At 42.1% G+C, this 27,203-nt stretch overlaps 1 protein-coding gene across 2 annotated transcripts; it reads left to right on the plus strand.

Annotated features, from left to right (window-relative positions):
* The first annotated feature begins 384 nt into the window (after positions 1–384).
* Positions 385–26,896, plus strand: rhbdf1a (rhomboid 5 homolog 1a (Drosophila)). Of its 2 annotated transcripts, XM_054607062.1 has the most exons (19): positions 385–773; positions 17,882–18,026; positions 18,125–18,264; positions 19,098–19,205; positions 20,527–20,740; positions 21,063–21,269; positions 21,503–21,625; positions 21,744–21,907; positions 22,244–22,495; positions 22,614–22,725; positions 22,839–22,913; positions 23,031–23,192; positions 23,301–23,401; positions 23,484–23,547; positions 23,857–23,951; positions 24,062–24,137; positions 24,532–24,632; positions 25,524–25,677; positions 25,873–26,896. In XM_054607062.1, the coding sequence occupies exons 2-19, from the start codon at positions 17,910–17,912 to the stop codon at positions 26,290–26,292; spliced, it is 2,685 nt and encodes an 894-aa protein (XP_054463037.1). In that variant the 5' UTR covers positions 385–773; positions 17,882–17,909; the 3' UTR covers positions 26,293–26,896. The 2 variants fall into 2 exon arrangements, with proteins under 2 accessions (XP_054463037.1, XP_054463038.1); XM_054607063.1 differs by lacking the exon at positions 19,098–19,205 and having other exon boundaries at positions 386–773.
* Positions 26,897–27,203: the final 307 nt, after the last annotated feature.

The raw sequence follows: 27,203 nt of genomic DNA on the forward strand, positions 1-27,203 counted from the left end.
CACAGACAATAAATACACATACTATACAACTAAATACACATACTATACAACTACACAGACAATAAATACACATACTATACAACTACACAGACAATAAATCCCAACATTAGTATGAAATGACTATTATAAATAAATACTATAAAAACAGACAATAAATCCCAACATTATTGAAATGACTATTATAAAAATAATTGATTGCTATTAAGATTGTAGTCATTAAACACTGAGTGGGGTTGACGGAGATGTGTGGAGCCGTCAGTGCCCCGGGTTCGATCCCCGGACCCCTCTGACTGAGGATACCGCTTAGTCACCGCCTTGCACCGGGAGGAGCAGCGCCTCCCCGTGTCCACACCGATTGGTCGGTGATCTTGACGGGCTGCACAGACCGTCTCCGGTCCAGGGCGGGGCTGACTCTCCGCCAAACTGAATTAGGCTACAACCGGCGGAAGAAAACTTACCCCGGGTGGATTCATGGAGCAGTGTGGGAATGCTCTGTCTGTAGGTGGGGAGCAGAGACCCGGACGGCAGACACATCTCGGTACCAGCACCCTGGACTGCCTCTGCCGGTGTGTGATCGAGAGTGACCTGGTTTGATACCACCACACCGGGGCTTTGCGTAGAAACATCTGCGGGGTGGGCAAAAGGAGCGTGTTTATTTACTGCGCCTCTGTCAGGATGATGTGACAAATCATCTCATCTGCTGCCTTGGAAAAAATCATCTGTGTCATTTTTTTTTCCACTGCTGGGGATCATCTGAGCTGGTTGTTATAAGGGTAAGTTGTGTCATTATTTCATTCTCCTGTGGTCGCCCATACGGAAGGCAGGCAGCAGGCAGCAGGCGTCGTGATACAGGAGGATAGACGACCTTATGTTAGTCGATTGAATTGTTGGTCAATTGGTCAAAATGGGAAAACTTCATATACAGCCTGGACACAGTAAGCTGAGGCACATCCAGGTTACATGAGGCCATTTGTGCAGCTTGTAGGGGAGTTTTTATAGTGAAAATAGGCTATTTAAAGTGCTCTTGTAGTATAATTGGGTCCCAATCAGCTGTGAAAGAATGTGAAATACCCTACACATTCAAGAAATGTTTAAGTGGAATGAATGATGTGTGACCTGATGTCATCATGTCCAAAATGAGCCACAGGCTGAGAAGCTACATTACTTTCTGTTCTTCTTTTAATAAAACTTGGTCAAATGAGGGATAAATTACTTTCATTACAACCAAACTGTATGAGCCAAAGGCAGGATGGTTTAATTTTAAAGATCAGGCAACATTTTCTCATGAGGCTGGAGACTGATGGAAGATTTATGAGCCTGATTGTAATGTTTTTTTTTACAAAGGAATGTACCTAAATGTTGTTGACTAATCATGCAGCACATCATGCATAAAGTCACACCATGACCTCACTCCTCCTTGTCATCTTCCTCCTCTGCCTGCCTCCTCCCACTCATCGCTCTTCTCCCACCTTCATTATCAGCATCACCATCATCTTCCTCAAAGGCAATTGTGAATGTTAATGCATGATTGTGTGAATCAAATAGCAGCACCACACATTTGATACGCACAAATGTTGCATAATTCATGATGAAAATGAGGATTGAGAAGAGTGTGATACAGTAAGCGCTTCTCATATCCTCTCCCTGCACTCGTACCCTTTGAACTTGATGATATTATTTCTTCCTTTGAGCTTTGTTTTCTTTTAAAATGTGGCTTTCATGAGGCGCTTACACATGGTGACTCATGGCAGGCAGTCACAAAATGGCACAAATTCCACAAAATCTTTCGCATGGAGGGGTTATATGAGTCAAATCTAAATGTCTAGATTTGACTCATATCCCAGTTGAAGAGCTCCACGAGGGGAGCTTGCATATTAACAAACTGCAAACTTGTTGACATCGGAAAGGTTACGCGCTCCAATGTCCTACAATACCTGGGCAGACTGAAGTGAAACCATAGACGTACTGTATTAGAAACTGCTGAGTTATTTTGGCAGACAGGACATAGGAGCACATGGCCTGGTTTGTGTGCCTAGTGTTCCTGAAACCTTATCACATGGAGGGAGGGGAGATCATGGCTCTGGGTGATGTAATCACACCAATAAAGCAGGGGCTCTGATGTGTGATACTGGCAGTCATGCTCATCTTTTGTATCTGCTCCAACTGGACTCCATAGAGAGTATTCCCAATGTTTGTGTGTGTGTGTTTGGATGCTTATGTGGGTGCATGTGGGTACGTGATACTTGGGAGCTGTGAGAAGCTCTTTTAGAGGCAGGTGGACCATCAGGGCTGGCCTGTGTTGACTGGCTGGTATGTGAGTCGTTCAGGGGGCTGCAGAGGGGGCCACTCTGTAGTCATGCCTGCATGACTCATGGCGCGGTATCTGTCTGTCTGTCAGTCTGGCCAAGTGCTCAGTCCCGTACAACTGCTTCATGGTGTTACCTTCAAAAGAGCCACGGTGCGTGATTTTACGCACAGCGATCATGTGGTCAACCTTCATTCATTGCCATTCTTCAATAGATATTTATTCCCATACATCTATGGAAACTCTATAGCGCCATAGGGATTTTTTTCATGTGTGGCCTAATCACTTCAAGATGATGCATCGACAAGCAGGACACGGTTATTTAGCCCAGAATGATCTCTCTTTGTAGGTTTGATGCTCTGTTGATGAGATGACATAGTCTTCAGCAATAGATTTCCTGGAAGAAGCCCTCTGAAATCTGCCCGTTCCCAAACCTGGGAGTACTCCCTGTGATTGCTGGTCATTTTCTTCAGTCTCTGGACGGACCTCGCTCTGAGTTCAGGCAAAGTGAGCGTCACTGGGCTGAACAATCCCATGTGTAGCACATGCTTCTCTAAGTAACCTCAGGCTGTTTCTCCAACAAACACATCTGTATCACAAGTCAAAAAAGTGTTCACTTGAGAAACCTTATTTAAAGGCGACCTGAAGTTTACACTAACATATAGCTTACTGTTTCAAGTCTGTCCTTTTCTGTAATAATTAATGGGAACGTGTTTCTTGAAGGGTCCACTATATTGATTTCTATCCTATAGAATAATCTCATTATTCTCCATGCTTTTAGTTTAAAGGTGCTAAAAAAGAAATTGTGAGCATTTCTTTCGCCTCTTAATGGCTCTCAACATGGCGACGTCTGAGCTGGCGGCTCTCAGCTAACAATGCAAACAAAAACAAAACAAACAGAAGCTGTAAACGCCATATGAACGCAGTGCAGATACACTAAAAGCAAACGCAGGCAGCTATGTTAACAAAGCAAAAAGAAGCTTGGATTAAAAAACACACAGAGGGAGAGCGACTTCCTTCTCTGCTCAAGTAGATTTTACTCCACGATATCTATATCACTATCACCTTTAAGCATTTCATATGTAAACATTCTGTTGAAGGAAGTTCATTTCCTCTTAAGAGTTCCCCGAAGCAGCTTCTAATATCCACGCTATATAATTATATCACTTAATATTATATATTCTGAATCTGCTTATTTTAGATGTCCAACTCTTCATTCTTACTTTGAGGAAATATATCAAAACACAAGACACCACGCGCAGTGAAACATTATACAACTTTTGGGCCTTATTCTATACTTGCTTTGCAAAAATTCAGCTCAAGATAAACGGTGCTTCCAGTCAACTAGTGATTAACCTACTCCCTGTTAGTGTATAGTGCAGAAGTGTATAAGAGCTGAATTACATATTTCTTTGGGACTGTCATGTGTCTGTCATCACCGGCATTTTTGTGTGAAAACTGCCACAGTCTCAACAAGATTGTCTCCTGGATTGATTTGTGAATGTGGGGCACGGCAGCAGTTTCTGGAGAGGTCAAACATGTTAACCAACTTGTTCTGCTACTTTGCAGACAATACACATACTTTCCTGCTAAATATATTGGTTACAACTGTTCCCGCAACCGAGCTCAAACAGACATTAGCTTTAAAAGCATGTCAGGTATGCTTTGACAGGGGATTGATGGTGAGAGAGCCCACAGGCTGTGTTTGCTCTGGTGCTCTCTCAGCTCGTACCTTTTTTGACTTTGATGTGGTTACGGTTTTGACTAAGTTGTCAGGAGCAGGAACAGTGATTTGTCTCAGATGTGAAATTATGTGGTATTTGTGGAAAATCAGAAATAGTGTTGTTTCTCTAGTGTCTGTCATGCACACACAACAAGGAATGTTAGCAGGGGGAAAAAAGCCCAATACATTGGTTGTGGTGGATTGGTTTTAATTATACAGGAAGTGTGGTGTTTGTTGCTAGTACAGATCATCATCCTTTGGCTGCTTGTTTGCTTGCCTTCTTCCCCTGTTTGACGGCTCGGTTGTGTGACTCACAGCAGTTGCATTCAACTGTTCCCATCCTATGACATCTCGGTGGTGGCATGATGCAGCGGCAGCCATGATGGTGAAGTCAGTTGTGATGTAATGCTGTAATGCAGCATGGCTATTTCAGGTCTACCTCTGAGCCTCCAAGGCCTCCGTCTGCCAGCATGCCACCCTGCCACCCTGCCCTTCTCTCAGTCAGCACCTCATCTGTCATGAGCCAGTCAGTCGTACATGAACCAGCATTCACAGGATTTACTAGAAACCTCTGATGCAAAGGTTTGGAGAAGATTTGGAGGCGTGTCTAAATTGAAAATACAGGTTACTATGAATTGTTTTCACAGTCATTTAGTTGAGGCCAACATTAGGCTGGGGCAGAGATGAAAACATCTCATTTGGAGTCTGTAGTTACAGGGTGTTTTTGTTCCTGTAGCTTCTGTTCTCACTGACATGGTGTCTGATGCTGGTTAACCTCAGGACAACGCTCATTCTCAGGTCTATGGGATTTTTTTCCCAGCGGGCTGGTGCTCATAGACATACAGCAATGGCTCCTTGAACTTTGATCTTCTTCTTCAAGCGTGAAGAGCTCTCAGAGGGCGTGTCCGCAGATAACCCAATAAATATCTTACACTACCCACTACCTCGAGACAGAAATATATATGTCAGCGATGTTGCAATTGCGTTGTTTTACCTGGGTGAAATGCCTTGATAGAGGGTTTTGTTTCAAAGCTCCCACAAGCTTAAATAACAGTGGTATAACTCGATGGTCAACTTGTGAAATATCCGTGCAGTATCCTTGTTAGAAATGCACTTAGTTTTGTGCAATTGATTGTTGTTATTGCTCTGGTTTTTGACTGTCCATTGGAGAGGGGTTGTCCTGCATTAATTAAAAGACTACCTACTGAGACAAGGGCAAGTTATGCAGGATGAGGATATGCACCAGGGATTTTACATAATCTGGCAACCCAGATGTTGTTGGTGTGTTATCATTAATAAATGATTTCATCCATAATTGCAAAACAACTTGTGAGCTTGCCACTTTACTTATCACAGAAAAGTTAGACTTACCAGAACGTAACATTTAAAAACACAGAAAGAAAATGTTTTTTTGTGTTCGTTGCTCATCTTCATTGGATACAAAGAGGTCATGCTGAGTTGTTAAATTCTGTAATGACAGCACTGTGTTGTTTAGTTTTTCACAGATCATTGTCTGGCTGGAGGACCTACCCAAGGAACAACCTGGCTGATACAGTATCCCAGCACTGTTACAGCAGCAATGAGGGTGCAGTTTTAAATAGGATAACCCCCCCCTCCCCGAGATCGTTGGCACAGTCGGTCGTCATACCCAGAGGCTGTGAATCCTCATTGTGAACCAGACTGCTAAACTCAAGTTGACTGTTCCCTCAATGGAGCTGCACACACACAGTTATATCTGGACCGTTTCAACAGTCCCACCAACATCACATACCATGCACCAAACTCACTCCAGCAGCTTTCCCAGAAATGAGGGTGTGTTTTGGATTCCTCTGTGACTTTTCTTTTACTGGCTTTTTTCAGAAGAGGTGGATCTGAGTCGGTTATAATGCTCTATTTATTGACTGAGCTTGAGCCATCAAAGTGTTGAAATACGAGTGCTGAGAGATCATTAAAGTATGCCCATAGTGCATCTTCTTAAGTATCATTTTATTATTCAGTGTTACTTTTTGTTCTTTATACAAATAAATTGTAGGTAATCTGTTGGACTGTGCTCAATGGTTGTCAGTCATACGGATTTACATGGAATCAAGCCAGGCGTCGTTGGCATATTTGAACATGTACCTGTTCCCGTAACTCAACTTTCCTTTTCAACGGTCTCTGCTTCTCTTCACACCCGTGCCAACTTTCCCTTCCATTCTCCAGTTGACATAGCTTGTAATGTCGCGTGCCAGGGAAAATGATGTAAAGCTTCTCATTTATGGTGCCCAGTTGATCACGCCCAGTTATAGTGAGGGCATCACGCTGGAAGCCTAATATGTGGTGATGCATATTTACTCAGAACTTTGCAGAAACAAAGATGAAAAGTTATGCAAATGAAAAGTCAATTATTCCTGGAAGCTGTCAGTTTGTACTCCCACTCAGGGAGACAAATTTGTTGCCTTTTTTTGTTTCACTTCTCTCAACTTAGACATTCTGTCTCCTCACCAATATCACATTCCCTGATCATTTGTTTACTGCTGCATGACAACATTTGCTTGTTGTCAAACCATGAGCAGAGTAAGGACGCATCCCTACATGTGTGCTCTGTGACCTGGGGGAGAAACTGATTTTATTTCCTTAGAATGGAGTCTGTGTGTTTTCTCAAGTTAAATCAGGATTGAGGAGGCCACTGGAGCTGTCACCGTCCCAGAGGACCTGCCCCAGCCTTCCCAGTTTTCCTGTGCTTTTGTCAGGAGTTTTCCACTGATCTCTTGGCCCAGCTGTATGGCTTCATTCTTCCTCTGTCCTCCCCCATCATCCTCTCTTTAACATCTCCCTGATCCCAGCACAGAGACCCTGGCCTCACCTCTGGGTGTTCCCTTGGGTTCCCCCTCACTTCCTCAAAGTAGCCTTTATCAGAGTTCTGGGGAATCTCTAAAATAAGTAACACTGCACTGAACAGAATTTCAGTTTGTTCACACGTGAGTCTAAATTTATTCAATTGTGTAGGAAAAGGCGAATAAGAAGTAAAAATACTTTTGCTGCTTATATTAAATGGTGCATCTAATGTAACCAGTTTACATTCAGTGTTTTTCAAAACACGTATTTACCATGTACAGAGTAACACGTGGATCTGTGACTGCTCTTTATCATCTGAAAGGTTTTTCTTGAAAAACTGAACTTTCTTTTGAAATTCAGTCATAGAAATGGCACTGACATGATGAGTGATTCTCACTTGCCCAAACGCCCAAATCTGACCTCACATTTTTCTGAATCATTGCTCAACAGTTCATACTTTCTGCCAAAATGCATTCTGACCCACATTTATGTCCCACCACAGTGACTGAGTAACCTTCAGACCCACAGATTTCTAATGTGTGTCTGAAGGAAATGTCGAGCACAATGTTTGTTAAATATAATTTATTCCTTTTTGAGCATATTGTAGTTGATGTATATGGGATTAATGTGTGTGCTCTTCCCACCACATCCAGCGCTGGGAACTATAGCACATACTGTAGTTGTTGATAAGCTGTTATCCGTTGGTCAAACTACTTTATCTTCTATAAGTCGTTCCCAATCAGACAAGATTTGTGCGTGTAATTCTTTTTAATGATGGCTCTTTACCTCTTCAGATTTTTTTCCTCCACATATTTACCTTTCTATCAGATGAAACAGATTCACAAGTGTAGTCTTTATTAAAATGACCTAGATGTTGTCTGGAACAAAAATGCTTTCCCCTCCCTCCAATCCAGAGGGGAAACCAAAAGACTGAATAGGTCTCTGCGGCTGCTGCCTCTGCAAAAATGAAATAAAATCCTTCTACCTGTGACAGAATCAAGTTTGTACCGTCATCCAAACAGAAAATCTGGTTCTTTGTGACAGTAAGTGTGTTTTGGTGCATAAGTATACTGCTGGCACCAACAACCTCAATTTATATTCCCTGTCCTTCAGTTGACTGTGAACTCAGGCTGTGCACACCTACACGTACACACTACACACTCATAGACACACATGCTCACCCGCCCACATGTGTACATATATTCACAACCTGCGGTGGTAAAAACCGATGCAGTCAATAATTTATACTCTGGGCTGTAAGAGGTCTGCCGGTCTGAGGCATTTCAGTAATTTCAGTGTATGATAGGAGGATGATTAATGTAGAAAAGAGTAAATTAGTCAAACATTTGAATATTCTAATATTAGATTTGAATGATTAATATCCTGGTTATGATTAGTAACTGTAAGATGTCCGAACACTTTAGTTTTTTAAGCCATGGTAAAGGTTTTTTTAAAGGTAAAGGTACTTTTGTATTTATTACACCTGCATGTACGTTTTCATCTCACATCCTTAATATGGATGTTCCTCCTCACTTGTTGATACAGATTCAGTTTAGGGTGCTTTTTGAGACATTTAGCAGTGATTGTGGACATTGAAGGCCAACAGCTGAATAAATCATTTGGAGAGGGTTTTTCCAACTTGTTCAGTTTTCTTTGACCAATTTTTAAAAAACAAAAAATCTAATCTAAAAGTCTAGTTTATTGCTCATTAAAATATTTTTTCCTAAGAAGCTAGATTTCAATCCTCAAATTCCGAAGAAATGAAGAGTTAATTGTCACTGTAAAGTAATTTCATTTGTATGTGAACTGAGTGTGTTTTGGAAAATAAAATTATACATTATTATACATATTATACATACACACACGTCGTCATCATGCTGTGGATTACTTTACCATTTAAAGCTACATTTTATTATACAGGTATAATTTAATAAGAATTCTGTTCAAACAATCATTCCTTAATGCTTTTGGAAATCCCTTTAAGTGCCTTTAAGTTACCTTTTTATAGCTCTGTGTCATGAAAAACCAGCCTCCCTTCTCTCCTCTGCTTGAAACAATGCAAATAAAGGCTGATTCCCATTGTGCCAGTGCTACAGGCCACACTTCATCCGCTTACTTCAATAGATGTGTCAGCTTCAATGTCACACTACACTGAGATCTCACTATCACTCTCTGCGCCAGGCCGGAGTGGGCGACCGTTCTGAATCAAACGGGGCCTTTTTATTTTCTGCGTACAGTGACAATGCTTCACCTCGGCCATGGATGGGATGTGTATGTTTACATATGCAGTGCGGATGTGTTCCTGTGCACGAGCATGTGTATGTTGTTTCCGTGGTTGTGTTGACCGGACATGCAGAATGCGCCCGGTCTGCAGTGTGTTTCCTGCCTTCGGTCTGCACGTCTCCCCCTCCTCTACTCTGCACTTCCTTCCTTCCATCACTATGTAAAATAAGAACCCCTCTCCATGCTGGTGGTCTCCCACAGAGGAAGTGAGCTGACAGAGCTGATTTCTCTCCTTTGTATTTTGAGTCCTGTTGATTGATTAGAGCACAGAGATAAACCTAAACAGTTGTGATAGTAGCATGACACTGTGTGCCATCTTTCTCTGTCACCTTGGATGTAGCTTTTGTCCTTTAACCGTTCACACAAATACGACCTCTCTGCTAAACCATAAGGGAGTTATTTCGTCTTGCCTGAGTAATTATCTCCGCTAGAAATTTGCTTAGTGCGCCATTTCTATTGATGGAGGAATGAAAACTTCAGCCTGCTTATGCTTTTTTTGACTACGATCAGGCTGCTCAATGACCCTTGTTCAGCCCAGTCCACATTAGGCCGTACAATGCAGCCTTTTGTAGTCTTGATTCAGGCTGATATCATGCTGGAAACTATTTAGATGGGGATCACATGTTGTTAGGGCACACTGTTTCTGAGATTCTCCTCTTACTCACTTAAAGAGAGAATGTCAAACCTAAAGACAATGAGGGGATTGTTTGTACTCTCAGGACACTTTTGGGAGGACAGGGCTCTGCAAGAAAGATGGCTTACTTCCCTTTGTTGTCTAAAGCGTCTTCCCGTAGTAAGAGATAAATCTAAGATGTTTTGTCAATCCAGGGCAGATCAGTGGTTGGGAAATCACCTTGTCAGAAAGTTTGAGGTTTCATATTATTGATCTCCTGATTATGTCGAGTAGTGCAAATAGAGATTTGGACATTTACATCTTTGACAAGGGCTGCACTCCAAGATCATAATTTTGGTCTGGTTTGCAGGCCTCGTCTAATAATGTAATTCAAAATGGAAACGATAGCATTTGCATGCTGTGGTAATATCATTGATAGTTATGAGTTTCCATGCCATTTTGAATTGAATTATATTAATATCTTTATTGTCATTCATTGCTTGTATTATGCAAACAGAATTTTAGCTTAATCTAATTGCTTCTCATCCCTCTCAACCCTTTGTGCAGAATAAACTGTGGTATTATATATTTGACATGTAGGTTCATTGCAGTCATAATTTTTATTTATACATTCTAGTTGTAGCTTTGAACATCTACCACCGTTCACTGTTAGCCTCTGAGAAGAGGTCAGAGTATCACAGTCTTGTTGAATTTCATTAAGTGTCCATGTTTGTCATGCACATACTGTCTCTGCTGCCTCGGGGCCCCTGAGCCTTCCTCGTAGCACTTATTGCATTCGTATTAGTTTGTTGCACTTATTGTTTTCGTATCAGTCGTTGCACTTATTGTATTTGTATTTGTTTGTTGCACTTATTGTTTTCGTAGTAATTTGCTTCTGCACTATACTTTTGCTCTGGTTTATGCTCTTAGATGCTTGTTTAAGAAAGGAGATGCACTTATGACTTCTGGTGACTAGTAGTTCTCTTGAATACCTATGTTGAATACACTTATTGTAAGTCGCTTTGGATAAAAGCAGATTTTCCCACTCTGTGATAGGCAGTACAGCTGGAGATTCAGTAAGTTGAAGATATATAAGCTATTACAGTAAACAAAGAGATTTCAAGTTTGGCAGCTGGAGCTCCAGCCTTAAACTAACTGCCTATCAACTGCTTCATCCCAAAGTGGTGAAGGTCGTTTGACTGTGAGCTGATTCAACAAGGGTGTTACCTTATTTAACACAAGTGGTCATGGAATATTCACACAGCTCCCTTGTTATTGTATTAAACCGTATTTAGTTGTCTTGGCCTGTGAGATATATATAGCCCACGCTGAGGGAGTTTTTACCGTCAGCTTCTATCTCAAGATCAGAGACACAACCACAGCTCTGGACTGATGCATTACACAGAATTACTAAGTGAGCTTAATTTTTCCACTGAAGTGAAGACAGGCCCCGTACTATCAGTTGTGAGTTGAACCAGGCCCGCTAACAATCCTGAGAACAGAGATGTTTTCGGGTGCTGTGCACAGCCGCTCCAGTAGCAAGTATGTAGTAAATAATTAACCTGCAGGACTACTTATTACTAAATAATTCAAGTGTTGAATTAGTCACGCAGGTAATAATGTTTGACCTGTACAGCAAAAAGGAAGAAAACTTTGTGCCAACTCCAAAAATTGAGTTGGCTGATGTTTGTAAACACACAGAGATTAAAGTAATTGAATATATTTGTTCCTTTGTACTCTTTAACACACCTCACATCTCCTTCATATTGATTTCCTGTGCAGGATATTGCTGCACAGAGAAAGGCTGGATTGTGTGCAGATAAAATAAACAAGCACAATTTTCTAGGACCTGCGTTCACCTCACAATATATTAGGCTTTGTAGAGAAAGACGGGAAGCGGGGCAGGCAGTGCGATGGTACAGGCACATACAGATATTGCTTCTTGTGGTGGTTATTTCTTGAGACTGAGATAAAAATATATATATATTTTTTTTTACAGAAAACAGTCCACTGCCTAGAGATCTGGAGCAGGATGTTTTTCATGTTGGTCTACAGTTTCATCCAGACGTACATTTGCAGTTGAGCTCTATAAATACACCACATGCACACAGCCCGCTATTAGGAGGCCATTTATACTTTCATGAGCTATTCATATCTCTGGCACTCGATCCTGTCATTTAGTAAACACTGTTATGACAGTGAGGGAGTCTGGCAATGGACCCGATACAAATCTGTCACTACGGACTGAAACCACTGAGAGTAAGGGGTTAAGTCTTCATTGTAAAACCCCACAGAGTGTTGACAGCCTGAGCTAAAGATCTGTGGAAAACATGGGAAAAGGCATGAGCTGCTCCACCCTTCTTGGCTGGGCATATCAGCCATGCCCACCCTCCACCACCCACCTTGCAGCAGCAGCCCCGCCCTGCGTCCGTGACTCCCCCTCAGATAGCTGTGACATTTGATCTTAGGGTCAGCTGTGAAGGATATTTCTGCTGTCTCGCTGTGTGTGTTTTTTAATGTCGTAAGGTTTGGTGTGACAGCCTGTCACATGTCACTAGGGTCAATTCAGATGACTGCAGCTTTACTGGTGCTCAGTTTCACTTCACTCTCTTGCCTTCGGCTGTATTTTGCAAAGTATTTTCTTCCTAGTAAGATGGTCAGAAAGAGAGATAGAGAGAGGCTTTAAGGCTGGACTTTGAATAGCTCAATTTTATTTTTGTTTAGGAACAATGAGTCTTGAAGTCATGTGTTAAAGTCACACACTTTTCAGAGTCACCAGAGCGGCCAGAAATGAAGAGAAACATCAGAGAAATGCTCTACTGATCATATTATAGATGAAACTTTTTATCCAAATCTACTGGTAATGTCATCTGGAGTTAATGTTTGCTCTGCAGTATAACACATTTATTTTAGTGCCTGTTTCTGTCTCGGTTTCTGTTCTCCAAACCAAAATGAAATATCAGTAGCTTTGTAGTTTTGTCAGCTTCTTAATTCAACCCTGGTTGGAAGCACAGTGTGCTATATAAAGATCAAAAGCATAGTTCTGCAATTAATGCGCAGATGGGCCTCAGACGCCTGTAGGACCTACACAGAACATGCGTCTGTAGTGTTGAGTGTGAATTATTTATGTTTAGATCGTCTATTGGGGTGATTTGCCAGATCTGTTGCTTCTTCATATGGTTTCCCACATGCCTGCACCCATTTACTAGAATGACTATGTGGTCACGAGTTTCTGCTCATCATTATGATTTCCCCTTTCAGGGGCTACAGCTACTGTATATCAAGGTTGATTTCACAACATTAGCTTGAAGTGTGTGTAGAAAATATCTAATTTGCTTTGCATGTCTTCTTATATTGAGTAGAGGCTTTACCAAGAATGTTTCTAGTTATATTAGTGAGAGAATAACATATGGAGAGTGACCGTCTGAATAGCCTGGTTTCCCTCCATTGTTTCCAGTGTCAAGCCTTGCCTCCAGCATGGAGTTAAACATAAGAAACAATGGATAGCAGGAGCATTTATAGTGAATGACTAACTGTTAGAGCATGGGGAAAACAAAACATAACCTGTTTGTGCCATGAGGTTTTCAGCAAACTGGAACCTGGAAATTTCAAAAAAGCTTGCTAGTACATGGGAAATTGTTAAGGTAACACTGCAATAATGATTTGAGCCAAACTGGTCAAAAAGTTTACCTTCAATGGACAAAGAAGCAGAAGCAACATGCAGGAAGAGAACGAGGGAGAGCGGGAACGAAGGCCTGGGGCCAGGAAGCGCTGCCCCTCTCAAGAATGAGGTATCCGGCCTTCTCACTATCCAGATTAATGAGGTCATCCATCATGGCGACTTACCATGCATGCTAGGCAGCAATTCCTCCTACATACTGTCCACCCTGACTTTCTAATCTCTGTTGGGAGCAAGCAAGGCCCTACTTGGCCAGCCACCTGAGGCTTTGTCAGCGTCAATGACACAGCTCTGTCAGCCCCCCTCAGTGTGGCCGCAGCTAGCCTGCCTCATGTAGAGTAGTGCATAGCAATAAAGTACACTCAGTACCCGGAAACCAGCCAGCTCCTGTCCATAATGGTTAGACTTCATGTGGTTTCCTTCTCTGACATTTCAGCTGGGTCCAGTGCAGCCAGAGATCTTAAGGAATGTGGGTATGGCATGCAATGAGATACGAAATGGCTCCGGATAGAGAGGATTTAAAAAAATATTTGACAAAACTATCTAAGAAATGTTTGAATCATAAATTCTTCTTCTAAAACGTGTAATATGGTAGTGCCAGATGTACATTTGAGATCATATGCGTTCAGTTTATAATGCTCTGCGTTCTTAATTTATCTTTATGTACAATAGTGAGTAGGGACTGAAGATTTTAAACAAGGCATCTGCAGAATAGATGACGGATCCAAAATAAAAGAGGCCATGGCCAGATTACTATTTTATTCATGATGAATGTGAAACAGGAGGGCAATGCTCTCTTGCAAGCCTCTGCACATATTTGAAGCGTGAGGGCAGTTTGAGAAAAGCTGGTTATGTTGTGCACAATGAACAAGCACAAAATGAAGCTGTAGCACGGCCCCTACCCTCACTTAGATTTCTTTTTTTACTTGAATGTGTTCAAAGTGGCACTTAAGAGCTCCATCCACTGAGCCAGTCTTCTGTTTGTCTTTAAGCCTCACCTGTGGCAGCTCTTGTCATAAACCAGTGCCTTTCTCTGCATGACTGGAGACCATTACCAAGTGATTATATGAAATAATTGCATGGAAAACATCATTGGGCTTGAGTTTGTATGCAGAAGGTATTACAATAGATCGCAGCTCCCCAGACGGAGAAAGAGAGTGCTGGTTATGCCTGTCAGCCCCGGTCATTATTGCCTGCTGGACGTCCCTGCACCTGGAGAGACGTCAGCTTGTCCTCTGTGTTTTGTCCTCCGGTCGTTTCCCCCGCCTAATGGAGAGAAGAAGTGGCCTGCAGAAGCAATGTCAGCCACATAATTAAAAACAATCATTGTAGGGTTGTCATGGGTCTTTTTAATTGTGTAGGAAGTGTTAGTTTCTCTCAAGGAGCAAACAACGGCAGGAAGCCAATCTTGTGAGGCTCATTGCAAAGTAATGGTTGTGGGTTTTTTCTCTCTTTAGATGTGAATTGTGAAGTAAAAACAAATCTTTTTGAGAAACTAGATTAAATCATTGTGGTCTAAAATATGTGGTGGGAATGTAAACACTGGAGGGAACTATTACATGCTCTGAATTGTTACCATACGACATCTCAACCAGAAAAAAGTACCATCACCTTGAGAGTAAGATAAGACATTGTTGTGCTTTCACTAAGCAGTTGATCAGGTTGAATGAATTCAATAGGATAGTCTTGTCTCAGTAAAACCATTACCTTACAACTGCTTTTCTTTAACCGTCAAACTTGACCATGAACAGATAACATGCTCAAGGGAATGCTAATCCTCCAGCCTGGATAATTGCCAAACGCAAAATTCAATCAGCTCTTATTCCCCCAAGGATATTTCTCCTTCTGAAGGACTTTCTTCCTTTAAAGAGCCGTCTTTCTCAGACGGGGACCCGCCTTGAGTCTTACCTTCTCTGTGCAGTGATTTGTTCTCTGCAATTTCTTATCACCCGATGGCGGAGATGACTGACATTTTGAGTGCTCCCTCACGGTGAGAAATTAGTCGGGGGCTGTCATAGACATGCTTGCATTTGAGAAATGACAATGCCAACTGTTCAAGCTAAACTCCTCCCAAGACACGAGTTGCAAACCCATGCCAGCTTGGCTGCCATGTTGACTTTGGAGGAGGACGAGAGAAAGAGGGAGACGGATTTCCAAGGCACTTGGCTTAGCTGTCTGACAAACGTTGGAGGTTTACCTTGGGCTGTGACCAAATGCTCTTACGGCCTACTGATCAGTGGGCTAATGGCAAACCATAACAATAGCTGCATGACTGCATTAATGCATCAAGTGTTCATGGCATCTTCTGCAAGGCTACTTTTACATGTCTATGTGTATTTGGCATGATCAGAAAACTGATCTGCTGCTGTGTGTGTTACAAATGTACTAAGGCTGTGACATTTTTCCGTCACTCTCTGACTTCATTTACATAGTTTGATTAGTTTTTTTCAAAGATTGTCTTTGTGGGTTTAATCGGGCAAGCAAGTAGGCAGAAAGCATAAAGAAACTATCAATCTGTAACTGCCTGTAAATGGCAATCACTCACACAGAGACCACATGCATGTAAGGATGATAGGAGTGGGAGACATTAGCTGGGAAGAAAGCCTAAAGCAGGAGGAGAAGCGCAGAAACAATGAGAGTTGTTCAGTTTGCTTCGAACCGCCCCTCCTTCATTCTCTGGAGGCTGAACAGCATCAACGCAGCATTCAGGGCAAACTGAGTTACATCAGGAGGAGCCAAAGCTTAAGCAATCAAACAATGTTTAGCATGGGGGGAAATAACGTTCCTGCCTTGTCTGCTTTCAGTTCAGTCCCAGTCTGTTTCAATATGCTACCATGAAGCCGATGCCCCCTCCTGTCACTGATCTGCTCTACATCAGGAGCCCCGCTGATTGAGCTAATGGGGAAAGTAATTAAATGTCGGCGGTCCTAGCCAGGGGCAAGAGGGAGGGCTGTTGTGCACAAGCAGAGATACTGGATTTGCAGTTATGATTCATCTCAGTGAATTTACAGGCAGATTACTTTGCAGTCTTTCTTTAGTGATACAAAAAAATAGAGTAAAGTGAAGCAGAATGAGTCAACATTCAGTGTAAAAGCCTAATAGGCCATAACCTTCCAGAATGACAGTTAATGAAAGATAAAACCCCTTTTTTTAACAACTAACAATGCATACTGCTGTTTTATAAACATCCAATCTAGTTTTTCTGCCTCTTTTGGCACACTCAATAACGTGGTAGGAATGTCAGCGTGTGATATAGTAAATACCATAATGCATCTGGGAACTGCTGGATTAAGAAATATCTGTCAGCTAGAGCGAGACCATGTTTAAATATTAACACATGATGGTGATGACCCCTGCTGCCCTCAGTCTGAGGTTTTCCTCCCCTCTCTGCTGAGTTCCACTGACAACACTTCCCATCATCACTAGGGCTAAAACAGAAGCCTGTGGTGCGCTGAAATGGCAATGGGAAGCAGATGTGGTCACTAGAAGGAGCTGAATCTGTAACGAGAGAAGTGAGGATGTGACCAGCTCAGAGCTCAAACTCAAAGCCCCTGATGCGACATAAAGACGTGTGTGACGATGCCATCTTGTGAAACAGTACTTATTTCAGGGGTTCTTCAAATTCATTTGGTTTTACAGCTCCATAGTTGAGGAGACACCCTCTTTCGCAAGTTTACACATTTTGTGCTTTGCAGAAAGGCGGTCGTTATTTTGTACATTCCTCCTGTCTGTTGGGTGAAATATTGATTTAATCAATGATGAATGCATAACTATTCAAAAATATATTTATGTGTGTTACTGCTTGATTATTTGAAGTGCAAATGGTGCATGTGTACTGTTAAGCGATAATTGAGCAGTTTTCCGTGGGAGTTTAGAAAACGACAGGAAATGAACCCGCAGGCCCAGAGAAGTGAGGTTAGATGGTGGGACAATAAACCTAGGGCCTGGTGATAACAAGGCTGCAGCTACAGGCAGGCTGTCAGATGGTGGGGTTGACTGTGCACCTCCTTTGGACCACAGACCTCGCTGTGGTAATGCATACATACTCATTAGTCTCTGATAGATGTCTGCTGGATGCAGAGCAACTTTAAGAGGGGTTCAATTTGATTTTAACCTTAGAGTTAAGGAACTCTTTTTAAGCCTGCAAACATTCCCAGTCTCCTGTATACTTTTTTTTCTTTTAAGAGGCTCCGTGAACTGTTTTGGGGAAGGGATTAACAGCTGTAGGCTGCTCTCAGTGGTTTCCCCTTTACTATCAAATGAACAGAAATATGTGAACGCCCTTGTTTGAATAAAATAAGGGGCCTTAGCACCCTCTTGTGAAACAATTTTGCAGCACAAAATCATTGTGACCAATACATTTATAAATACAAACATTTCGATTATGTGTTGTTACTTAAGATAACATGTGATTCATTGAGACTCATAATAACATCATCTTCTCTTTCTCTGTCCGTGTAGCTGGCAGGCCTGGGGTGGGACAGAGAACATGGCTGAACCACGGCGGGAGAGCACCAGCAGCCTGCAGAGGAAAAAGCCTCCCTGGCTCAGACTGGACATTCCCACGGCTCAGATGTCACTAGACGAGCCTCCCACTTTTGTTCAGGTGTTCTTTCTCGCCAGATCCCCTTCTCCTATTTTGTCATCTTTGTCATTTTTTGTGACTATTGCTCACTCTTCTCCTATGCATCTTTTCCTGTATAGCCGGTAAAGAGGCAGGGGTTCCTGCGCAGCATCAGTATGCCAGTCGAGACCTCTCACCTCCAGTCACCCCCCCGCGACCTCTTTGACACCCGGCGGCCAGTCTTACAACGCCAGTCATCCATCACTCAAACCATAAAGAGGTAAACGCAGCTAGCAATACACTGGATTTAAATATTTATGTCTTGATTTGAGTGTGTTGTTGCATGTTTCATGATTAGAACAGTGTTTCTCGACCTTTTCCAGTCGCGACCCCCCAAACAATAACGTTTGTGTTCATCACCCCCTAGTTCAGTTTGAACTAGCCCCTAGTTGTTGTCCAGTATGCTCCAGGCACTGTGGATTTTGGGTGCATTTCTCTCCCCAACCTGCCGGAAATCCCAGATGTTTCTCACACTCAATAAATTTGTTTCTGAGGCAAATTATATTACTGATAATTACCCAGACTAAATCGTGTCATTTGACTTTTAATATGTTCTTTAATATTTTTCAACACAAACATCTGGTGACCCAATGAAATTTTCCCGCGATCCCTTTGGGGGTTCCAACACCCTGGTTGAGAACCACTGGATTCTAAAATGAAGAATTATCAGATTTTGTAGGTTATAGAATGAAATGCTACATCATGTAATATAAGCAGCTCATGCTTACATAATGGAGGATTTTAGCAGCCTGTGTCCCATGGCATGTAAAAAAAAACCTTTTCCATTTTACTACAGTATTTCTGCTCTCCTTACCTTTTTCCAATTTGCATGACTGTTTCTGTCATCTGCCTGGTAATAACCTTTCTAATGTTCTAAATCTCAATGAAAACCAAGTCTTAATTTAACAGTCTGCTTTGCTCTCTCTGCATGATGGCTACAGCACTGTCCAGCTGCACTTTTCCTTCTCACTGCCTGTTGTTGTCTTTTCTCTTTCCTTCTCCTTCCTTTTGTTCCTTCTCGCCACCCTCCGTTCCTGCTCTGCCTGGTCACAGCAGCAGAAGGGTGCACTTTGAGCGGATTAACACGGTTCCCATTAAGGGGCAGCGGGCTGCTCGTCGCAGCATCAGGAAACACCATTCGCTCTCCAGAACCCTGCTCAGGTACGGCAGGAAGCCCCTCACAAGACTGTAGAGGTGTTCGGGTCAGGGGTGTATATTTACTTATTTACTATAGGAAAACAGTGAGTATACTGTCTGTATGTCTAGTGTACAATCATAATTCAAAAAACATTTTTTGACAATGTTGCCTTAAATTTTGATTATTACTCACTTCACACCTCACGAGAGTCACAATAGATGTAGTTTCTCACTCAGTCACCAGCTGTTGCAGCTGTAAGTCATACATACCTTTTTAATGAGTCATAAGAGGACCTGAAACTAAAAGCTGTCCTGTTATGAATTCCCCTTTACTCAGAGGTGCATGACTAATGCAGCCGGGTATTGATAGGGGCAAACAAACAGCTTTCATCACGACAAGTTGTTGCTGAGTGGTACATGTTAGTGGGCCAGTGGTTTATGCCAGGTTTGAAGGATTCTTTGGACACTAATTATATAAGCCTGCTGGGCCATGAGAATGTTAAAACATACTCATAGAAATCAAGGTTAGTGAGCTTATGTCCGCTGCTGCAGTGAAATGCACACATATCTTAGAATACTAGCTGAACAATGTTGTAACTGAAACATATTTTGAGAGCAGAAAACTAGCAAAATGTATTCACTGATGGAAAGCGTGAGCTGAGCTAGTGAGAAATAGACTTTAACCGAACATTCACTCTGCAGCTGGTAATTAGTGCAGAAACAGCTAGCTTGCCTGAACTTTCCTTTGAAGATTGTTTCCACTTCCACTTCCTGCCCTCGGGGTGCAGTAACATTGTTTGCTCTGGTACTTATTAGGCTTCAACTTCAACAACGTGATTGCATGTATATTCATCAACTGTTGGTGGAATGGGAGTGGAGTGGGACACAATTCAAATCTCAGAAGATTTCCCTGTTCTCTGGTAATTGGATTTGCTGTCTGCTTGTGTCAATTAAAATTAGAAAATCTGAAAAAATCTGCTTTTTATCTGCAGCATCCGATTCCAGTATATAGCTATCTTGCCCACTCTTTCTTTGAACATGTAGACTTTGTACATTCAGTGTGTGTGTACCTGATCATGCCCAGGCTTGTTCCCTCTACTGTGCCTATTACTTGCACTGTCTAGGACACTTTCCTTCAGCCCGGGAAGTAAAGTCTTATCAGTCTCACGCATGTTTGGTGATTCATTCATCCACATACGGGGGCTCTTAAGAGGGCCATCAATGAGTGCCTTTACACCTCAAGTTTCACCATGCCAGACAGCATTTAATCTCTCTGTGAGAAGTGAAGCATGTGTGCTGCGAGTTTGGTGATCCAGAGCTGAAAGGTCAGTGTTTGTGGTGTTAGGGGAACAGCGGACTGGTTTGGGGTCAGTAAGGACGGCGATGCAACGCAGAAATGGCAGAGGAAAAGCCTTCGCCACTGCAGCCTGCGATACGGAAAGCTGAAGCCACAGGTGATACGAGAGATGGATCTGCCCAGCCAGGACAACATCTCCTTAACCAGCACGGAGACCCCGCCTCCTCTCTATGTCCCCTCCTCACAATATGGCATGCAAAAGGTAAAGGAATATATGGGTTGCTTTTGATGAATGCTGTCCCTTTTTGAATCCATGTTTTTTGTGAAGTTATGTCATGTAGATGTTGGAAAATCATGTACTTAAACCTGAAAAAAAATATACAAATTAGAGGCTTGTGTTCAACTTGGCACACAGGGGCATTATGAGCAAATGTTCCCCTTACTTTGAGCCTTCGTCTTTTGTAAAATAGATTTATTTACAGCATGTGAATGTTGAATGTCTGAGGTTAAATATGGCTCCCTGTCTTGATAAATCTTTGTGTGGCTCTTTCTAACTTCCCTTTGCTGAACCCATTGGTGTCCAGATCGTGGACCCATTGGCACGAGGACGTGCCTTCCGTATGGTGGAGGAGGTGGATGGCTACAGCGTGCCTCAGACCCCCATCACCCCTGGAGCTGCCTCGCTTTGTTCCTTCACTAGCTCCCGCTCAGGTCTCAACCGACTGCCTCGTCGACGGAAGAGGGAGTCTGTGGCAAAGATGAGCTTCAGGGCTGCAGCAGCGCTGGTCAAGGTGAACTAGAGGGATTAGATACATTTAACAGATTAAATACGCATATGCTTTCAAAAATAACATATATATATACACAATAAATAAACAGGAGGGTAGGTGTATCAAAACGCTGCACATGTTCCTTGTTTGTTATTGGACTTTATTGGTAGGGTAATCCTTTTTCACCGTCTATGATGGAAAGATTGCAGCTGTTAATGCACATATGTGTTTGTTTGTGTGTGTTTGTCTCTCAGGGGCGCTCAATACGGGAGAGCACTCTAAAACGGGCCCAAAGACGCAGCTTCACCCCCGCCAGCTTCATGGAGGAGGACATGATTGACTTTCCTGATGAACTGGACACATCTTTCTTTGCCAGAGTAAGACAGGAAAAACAACAATGTTGTTATGTTGCCGTGTAACCATGTTTATTTATAATTGAATGATAATTCTCATTTTAAAACCCCCACTATTTTCTTTCCACAATGTTCTTTTTAGGATATTCTGATGCAGGAGGAGCTGTCTACATACACAGACGAGGTGTTTGAGTCGCCGTCTGAGGCGGCCATGAAAGACGCAGAGCCCAACAGCAAGAACGATGAGACTGAGCTGACAGGCAGCGCCCTTGATAAGACGGAACTGGAGAGAAGTCATCTCATGCTGTAAGCAACTGTGGCCACAGAGATAACCATTCAGGATGTACTGATACCATCATTTTGAAAAATAATGAATAACACAATCCATGTTACTGAAAAACAGTTTTCACAGTGAGATTTGCACAACATTTCAAACCAACAGTAAGTGTATAATATAAAGGGATGTGGTTAAAAAAATGGTTGTTGTTAATTTTTGCTTGATTTATGTATATACACACAACAAATAATACGTTTTTTTAAGCTCTATTGATAACCAATCTGACAAAAACCTGTAATTATTGATCTGGATGATTATATAGCCAGAGGATGCAGAAGTGTCATCTCTTTTGCTAACTATTTCAGACCTCTGGAGCGAGGGTGGCGCAAAGCCAAAGAAGGAACACCAGGACCACCAAAGGTGCCCTTGCGGCAGGAGGTGGTGAGCGTTACAGGGCAGCGGCGTGGCCAGCGCATCGTTGTACCTGTCAAGAAGCTTTTTGCCCGAGAGAAGAGGCCTTATGGATTGGGCATGGTAGGGAAGCTCACAAACCGCACCTACCGCAAGCGCATTGACAGCTACGTAAAGAGGCAGATAGAGGACATGGACGACCACAGGTACTGCACCTCTTCACAGATCTGACTAATGAGCGTTTTCTCTCTGCTGGATGACAATGATGGATGATGAGAACTTTTTTTTTTTTTTTTTTAAATGCATACACTCTATCTCCTCTAGGCCTTTTTTTACATACTGGATCACTGTTGTCCACTTGCTCATCACTATACTGGCTGTATGCATCTATGGTATTGCACCAGTGGGCTTTTCTCAGCATGAGACAGTTGATTCTGTGAGTAACGGCTCAGTTTTGATGATTTGTTAACACACTTTCATAACATTTTCATATCATTTTGACTCAGTTTGTGAGTACTCTTTGTGATGTGTGTATGTCTTCTGACATAGGTTTTAAGAAACAAAGGTGTGTATGAAAATGTCAAGTTTGTACAGCAGGAGAACTTTTGGATTGGGCCGGGGTCGGTAAGCACTCCTCTCTTGATAGACGATCAAAAAATACGAGCAATAAACATGTGTAAATGTCTTTTAAATGAATACTAAATTTGAGATGTTTTTTTCCTTTTATCTATGCATTGTTAGGAAGCTCTTATCCACTTGGGGGCCAAATTCTCTCCGTGCATGCGGCAGGACAAACAGGTGCATGAACTTATCAGGGAAAAGAGAGCTATCGAAAGCAACTCTGCCTGCTGTGTGCGTAACGATCGCTCCGGCTGTGTCCAAACCTCAGAGGAGGAGTGCTCGGTCGGTAAACAAGCCCAGTTCTTATTTGTGTTCTTCGATCTTTATAATTTCACTACAGACTAACGATGTGGGAAGTTCTAACACATTTTTTTGTGGCTTTATTTCTAGAGTACTCTAGCTGTGTGGGTAAAGTGGCCGAGTCATTCCAGCGCTCCCCAGTTACTTGGTAAAGACAGACAATATGGCTCTGTGTGTCATCAGGATCCCAGGTAAGATACACTAGTACTTATTTTATTGTACAGTTTAAATGATACTGGCTGGTAAATATAATGCGTGTTTGTCTCGTTTCAGGATATGTCTAGAGCCTGCCTCAGTATCACCTCATGAATGGCCTGATGACATCAGCAAGTGGCCAGTAAGTGCAGTAAAACTGTGTCTGGTATTTAAGCATAAAGATGTATATTATAGATAAAGGTGTCTGAAAGTCATAATTGATCACTCACATACTGTATGGTTTGACCTTGATTAAATGCTTGGGGGAATTAATTACATTTACTTTGTAATACTTCTTTCTGAAATCTTAAGTTGTCGCAAGTAAAACTGTTGTATCTTGTTTCATTTTGATTAATCTGGGAAGGATATCACATTTTGGCACTGATGAAGATTTAAAACTTAAAATCACTGCTACAAAAATGTTAAAAAAAATGATGCTTTGGCTCTTTAGATTTGTACCAGGTACAACACAGGGAACCACACCAACCTGCCTCACATAGACTGTACCATCACGGGCCGACCATGCTGCATTGGAACCAAAGGGAGGTGAGCAGAGCTAATGAACCTCTGATGAACATTTAACCTGAACTGGTTGAAAACAGGATTAAAAAAACACGACTAGTTTACTAAATTATGAAATGCTTTTTTTCTTTGAGGTGTGAAATCACATCCCGGGAATATTGTGATTTCATGAACGGCTACTTTCACGAGGAGGCTACTCTCTGCTCTCAAGTAAGCAACTTTTTCCTTATTATACACAAATGAGATTTTTATTTTCTCATAAGGAGAAGGCATTTAATAGAGACTATTTACGTCTGCAATACCCTGCTAAGACTGCTGCCTCTGCAACCTGGCACTAGATTAGATGATGGATGGATGGATGGATGGATGGATGGATGGATGGATGGATGGATGGATGGATGGATGGATGGATGGATGGATGGATAGATGGAGATATTTAATGCAAGAAGTGCTGCATCTGTTGCTAATTTTAGTCTGATGTACTATTTTGTATACCCGAGCATGTCTTCATTTGCATGTTATTTGTGATCTTTGATTGCCACATTAAAAGTATAAGTATAACTGAGGGCCATTACTTAATATGCTGTGTTATGTCTTTCTTCAGGTGCACTGCATGGACGATGTGTGTGGACTGTTGCCTTTCCTCAACCCTGAGATCCCAGATCAGTTTTACAGGCTCTGGCTCTCACTTTTCCTGCATGCTGGGTGAGTCAGAAGCTGTCAACAAATTTGCTTTTTTTGTTTGGTGCAGGTAGTTTCAGCTTCAAATATGAATAGTATAAAAAACAAAAACCTTACATATGTACTTTCTACCCAATGGTATAGAGAAAAGGAAATATTGCTAACTAGAACCACAATTTTGCAGATAAGGTCAGCCTATCAGCCTATGCGTCAGTCAAAACAAAGTACTGAAAGCCAACTTTGTTCCAGCCTGGTATACTAGATCAGTGTTTTCAAGGACTGTATGTGTTGTGCACATACAAGAAAATTGACTCCAGCTCGTATCACAAAAACAACAAAAACAAATGTATATAAAGGTTGTCTGAGTAAAGATACTCAGGTAAACTTTAGTGAAAAAATGTATTCACTTATAGCTGGGGTTGCTCTCATTGTGCTTCCATACTGCATGTCACAAATACATGTGAATGAATTAATTGCAGTTATGCACTTTGCATTTCAGACTGACAGCACTACTTTAGTGTAGTTCAGACCTGTCATTTAATCAGCACAAAGAGCTGACCTCACTGTTAAGAGCTGTCTGTTATCTGTCTCCTGGGTAATTAAACAAAGTGCCTTCGCTACATGAACTCATTAAGCTTTAGTGAGATAGAAACTGATTTTGTTGATGGGCAAAGTCATCGGTCTGCTGAGTGGTTTGCCTCGTCTACACAGAGGAATTATCTTCTCAACAAGTGCATCTTTTCTCTCACACACACACACACACACACACACACACACACACACACACACACACACACACACACACACACACACACACACACACACACACACACACACACACACACACACGCACACACGCACACACATGTCACATGGCACACACATGAGCACTTTTGTCCTTTTCTGCCCTCCCAGGATTCTTCACTGCCTGGTGTCGGTGGCTTTTCAGATGACCATCCTGAGGGACCTGGAGAAGCTGGCAGGCTGGCTGCGCATCTCAATCATTTACATTCTCAGTGGCATCACTGGCAACTTAGCTTCAGCCATCTTTTTGCCCTATAGAGCAGAGGTGAATCACCACTTTATTAACACTCACAAAATATCAGTGCAGGGACATCACAGCCATTTTATGCGTCAGATATTTCCCATTTGGGAATTCTTCAGGTTTACTAAGAACCCCATATTATGCTTTTAAATGACATTGTAAATGATGTGACCATGTTTTTGTAGGCTAACGCCCCTCTCTCTGCTCCCTTTGTGTCAGGTGGGCCCAGCCGGCTCTCAGTTTGGGATCCTGGCCTGCCTATTCGTGGAGCTGTTTCAGAGCTGGCAGATCCTTGCTCAGCCCTGGAGGGCCTTTACCAAGCTTCTGTGTGTGGTGCTCTTCCTCTTTGCCTTTGGGCTGTTGCCATGGATCGACAATTTCGCCCACATTTGTGGCTTCATCTCTGGCTTCTTTCTGTCCTTCGCTTTTTTACCCTACATCAGTTTTGGCCGCATGGATATGTACCGCAAACGCTGTCAGATCATCGTTTTCCTGCTGGTGTTTGTCGGGCTCTTTTCGGGCCTTGTGGTGCTCTTCTATGTCTACCCAATCAAGTGTGACTGGTGCGAGTTGCTAACCTGCATCCCCTTCACGGACAAATTCTGCGAGAAGTACGACCTCAACGCTCACCTCCACTGAAGTGTGGACAGTTCTAACACAACAGGAAGGCATCAGGTCAAAAGATGTGGACTAACAGATGATTTCAGCCAATCTGTCTCCACTCTGCCCCTGTGTGACTGGAGGACTGCCCTTTCTCTATGAACAATGACAATATACTTGTGTTTTTTTTTACTCTGTTAGTATGAATACCTATGCCACTCATCTTAAACACTTCCTTTAATCACCTCCCTGTTCACCGGCAGTCATTATCACTCCTTCACTGTCCAGTGAAACAAAGGTATGGCACTTCTGAACCTCATCAAAATTCCCAGCTGCCCTTTACACTTGAGGCAGGAATTATAGAAGCCAGTGCTGGTGCAGAGAGACATTCGCACTTCAGACATTAGTTTTATTATTCCGGCAACCTCAAACAGAAGCAGGGACAAAAATCTAATATTGATACCATTGGTGCCTTGTTGATAAAAGTACCAACTACTGCCATATTTTTGTTACATTATGCTGAGCACTCGAATGTTTTCTTTTATTTGTTTATTGCTTCTCAAGAAGTGATGATTGTTTTGAAGATGGTAGTGTTTTAGCTACCTGTCTACTCACATGTAACTGAAAACAACAGTAAAAGAAATCTACAAATGATAAGGGTCTGTGTCTTCCTCTCAATTACCAGAAAATGCCTGTTGAAGACTTTTTTTGTTTATTCAAATTATTCAACAAAGAAACAGCAAATATCAAAGACAGACAAATTCAAGGGTTTTTAGCGGCTGCATAATCAGTATGTGCTTCCTCAAGTTGCTAACTTTTACAGTAATGACACTGAATTCATCACACCTTTTTGATTTAAATGGATTACAAAAATAGAAGAATATTTACATCACATCATCAGCGGTCATTATTGCTGAAAATGACAATTAATTGCCTTGATTACGTTACAA

This window comes from Anoplopoma fimbria, chromosome 11 (assembly GCF_027596085.1).
Source record: "Anoplopoma fimbria isolate UVic2021 breed Golden Eagle Sablefish chromosome 11, Afim_UVic_2022, whole genome shotgun sequence".
NCBI lineage: Eukaryota > Metazoa > Chordata > Actinopteri > Perciformes > Anoplopomatidae > Anoplopoma > Anoplopoma fimbria.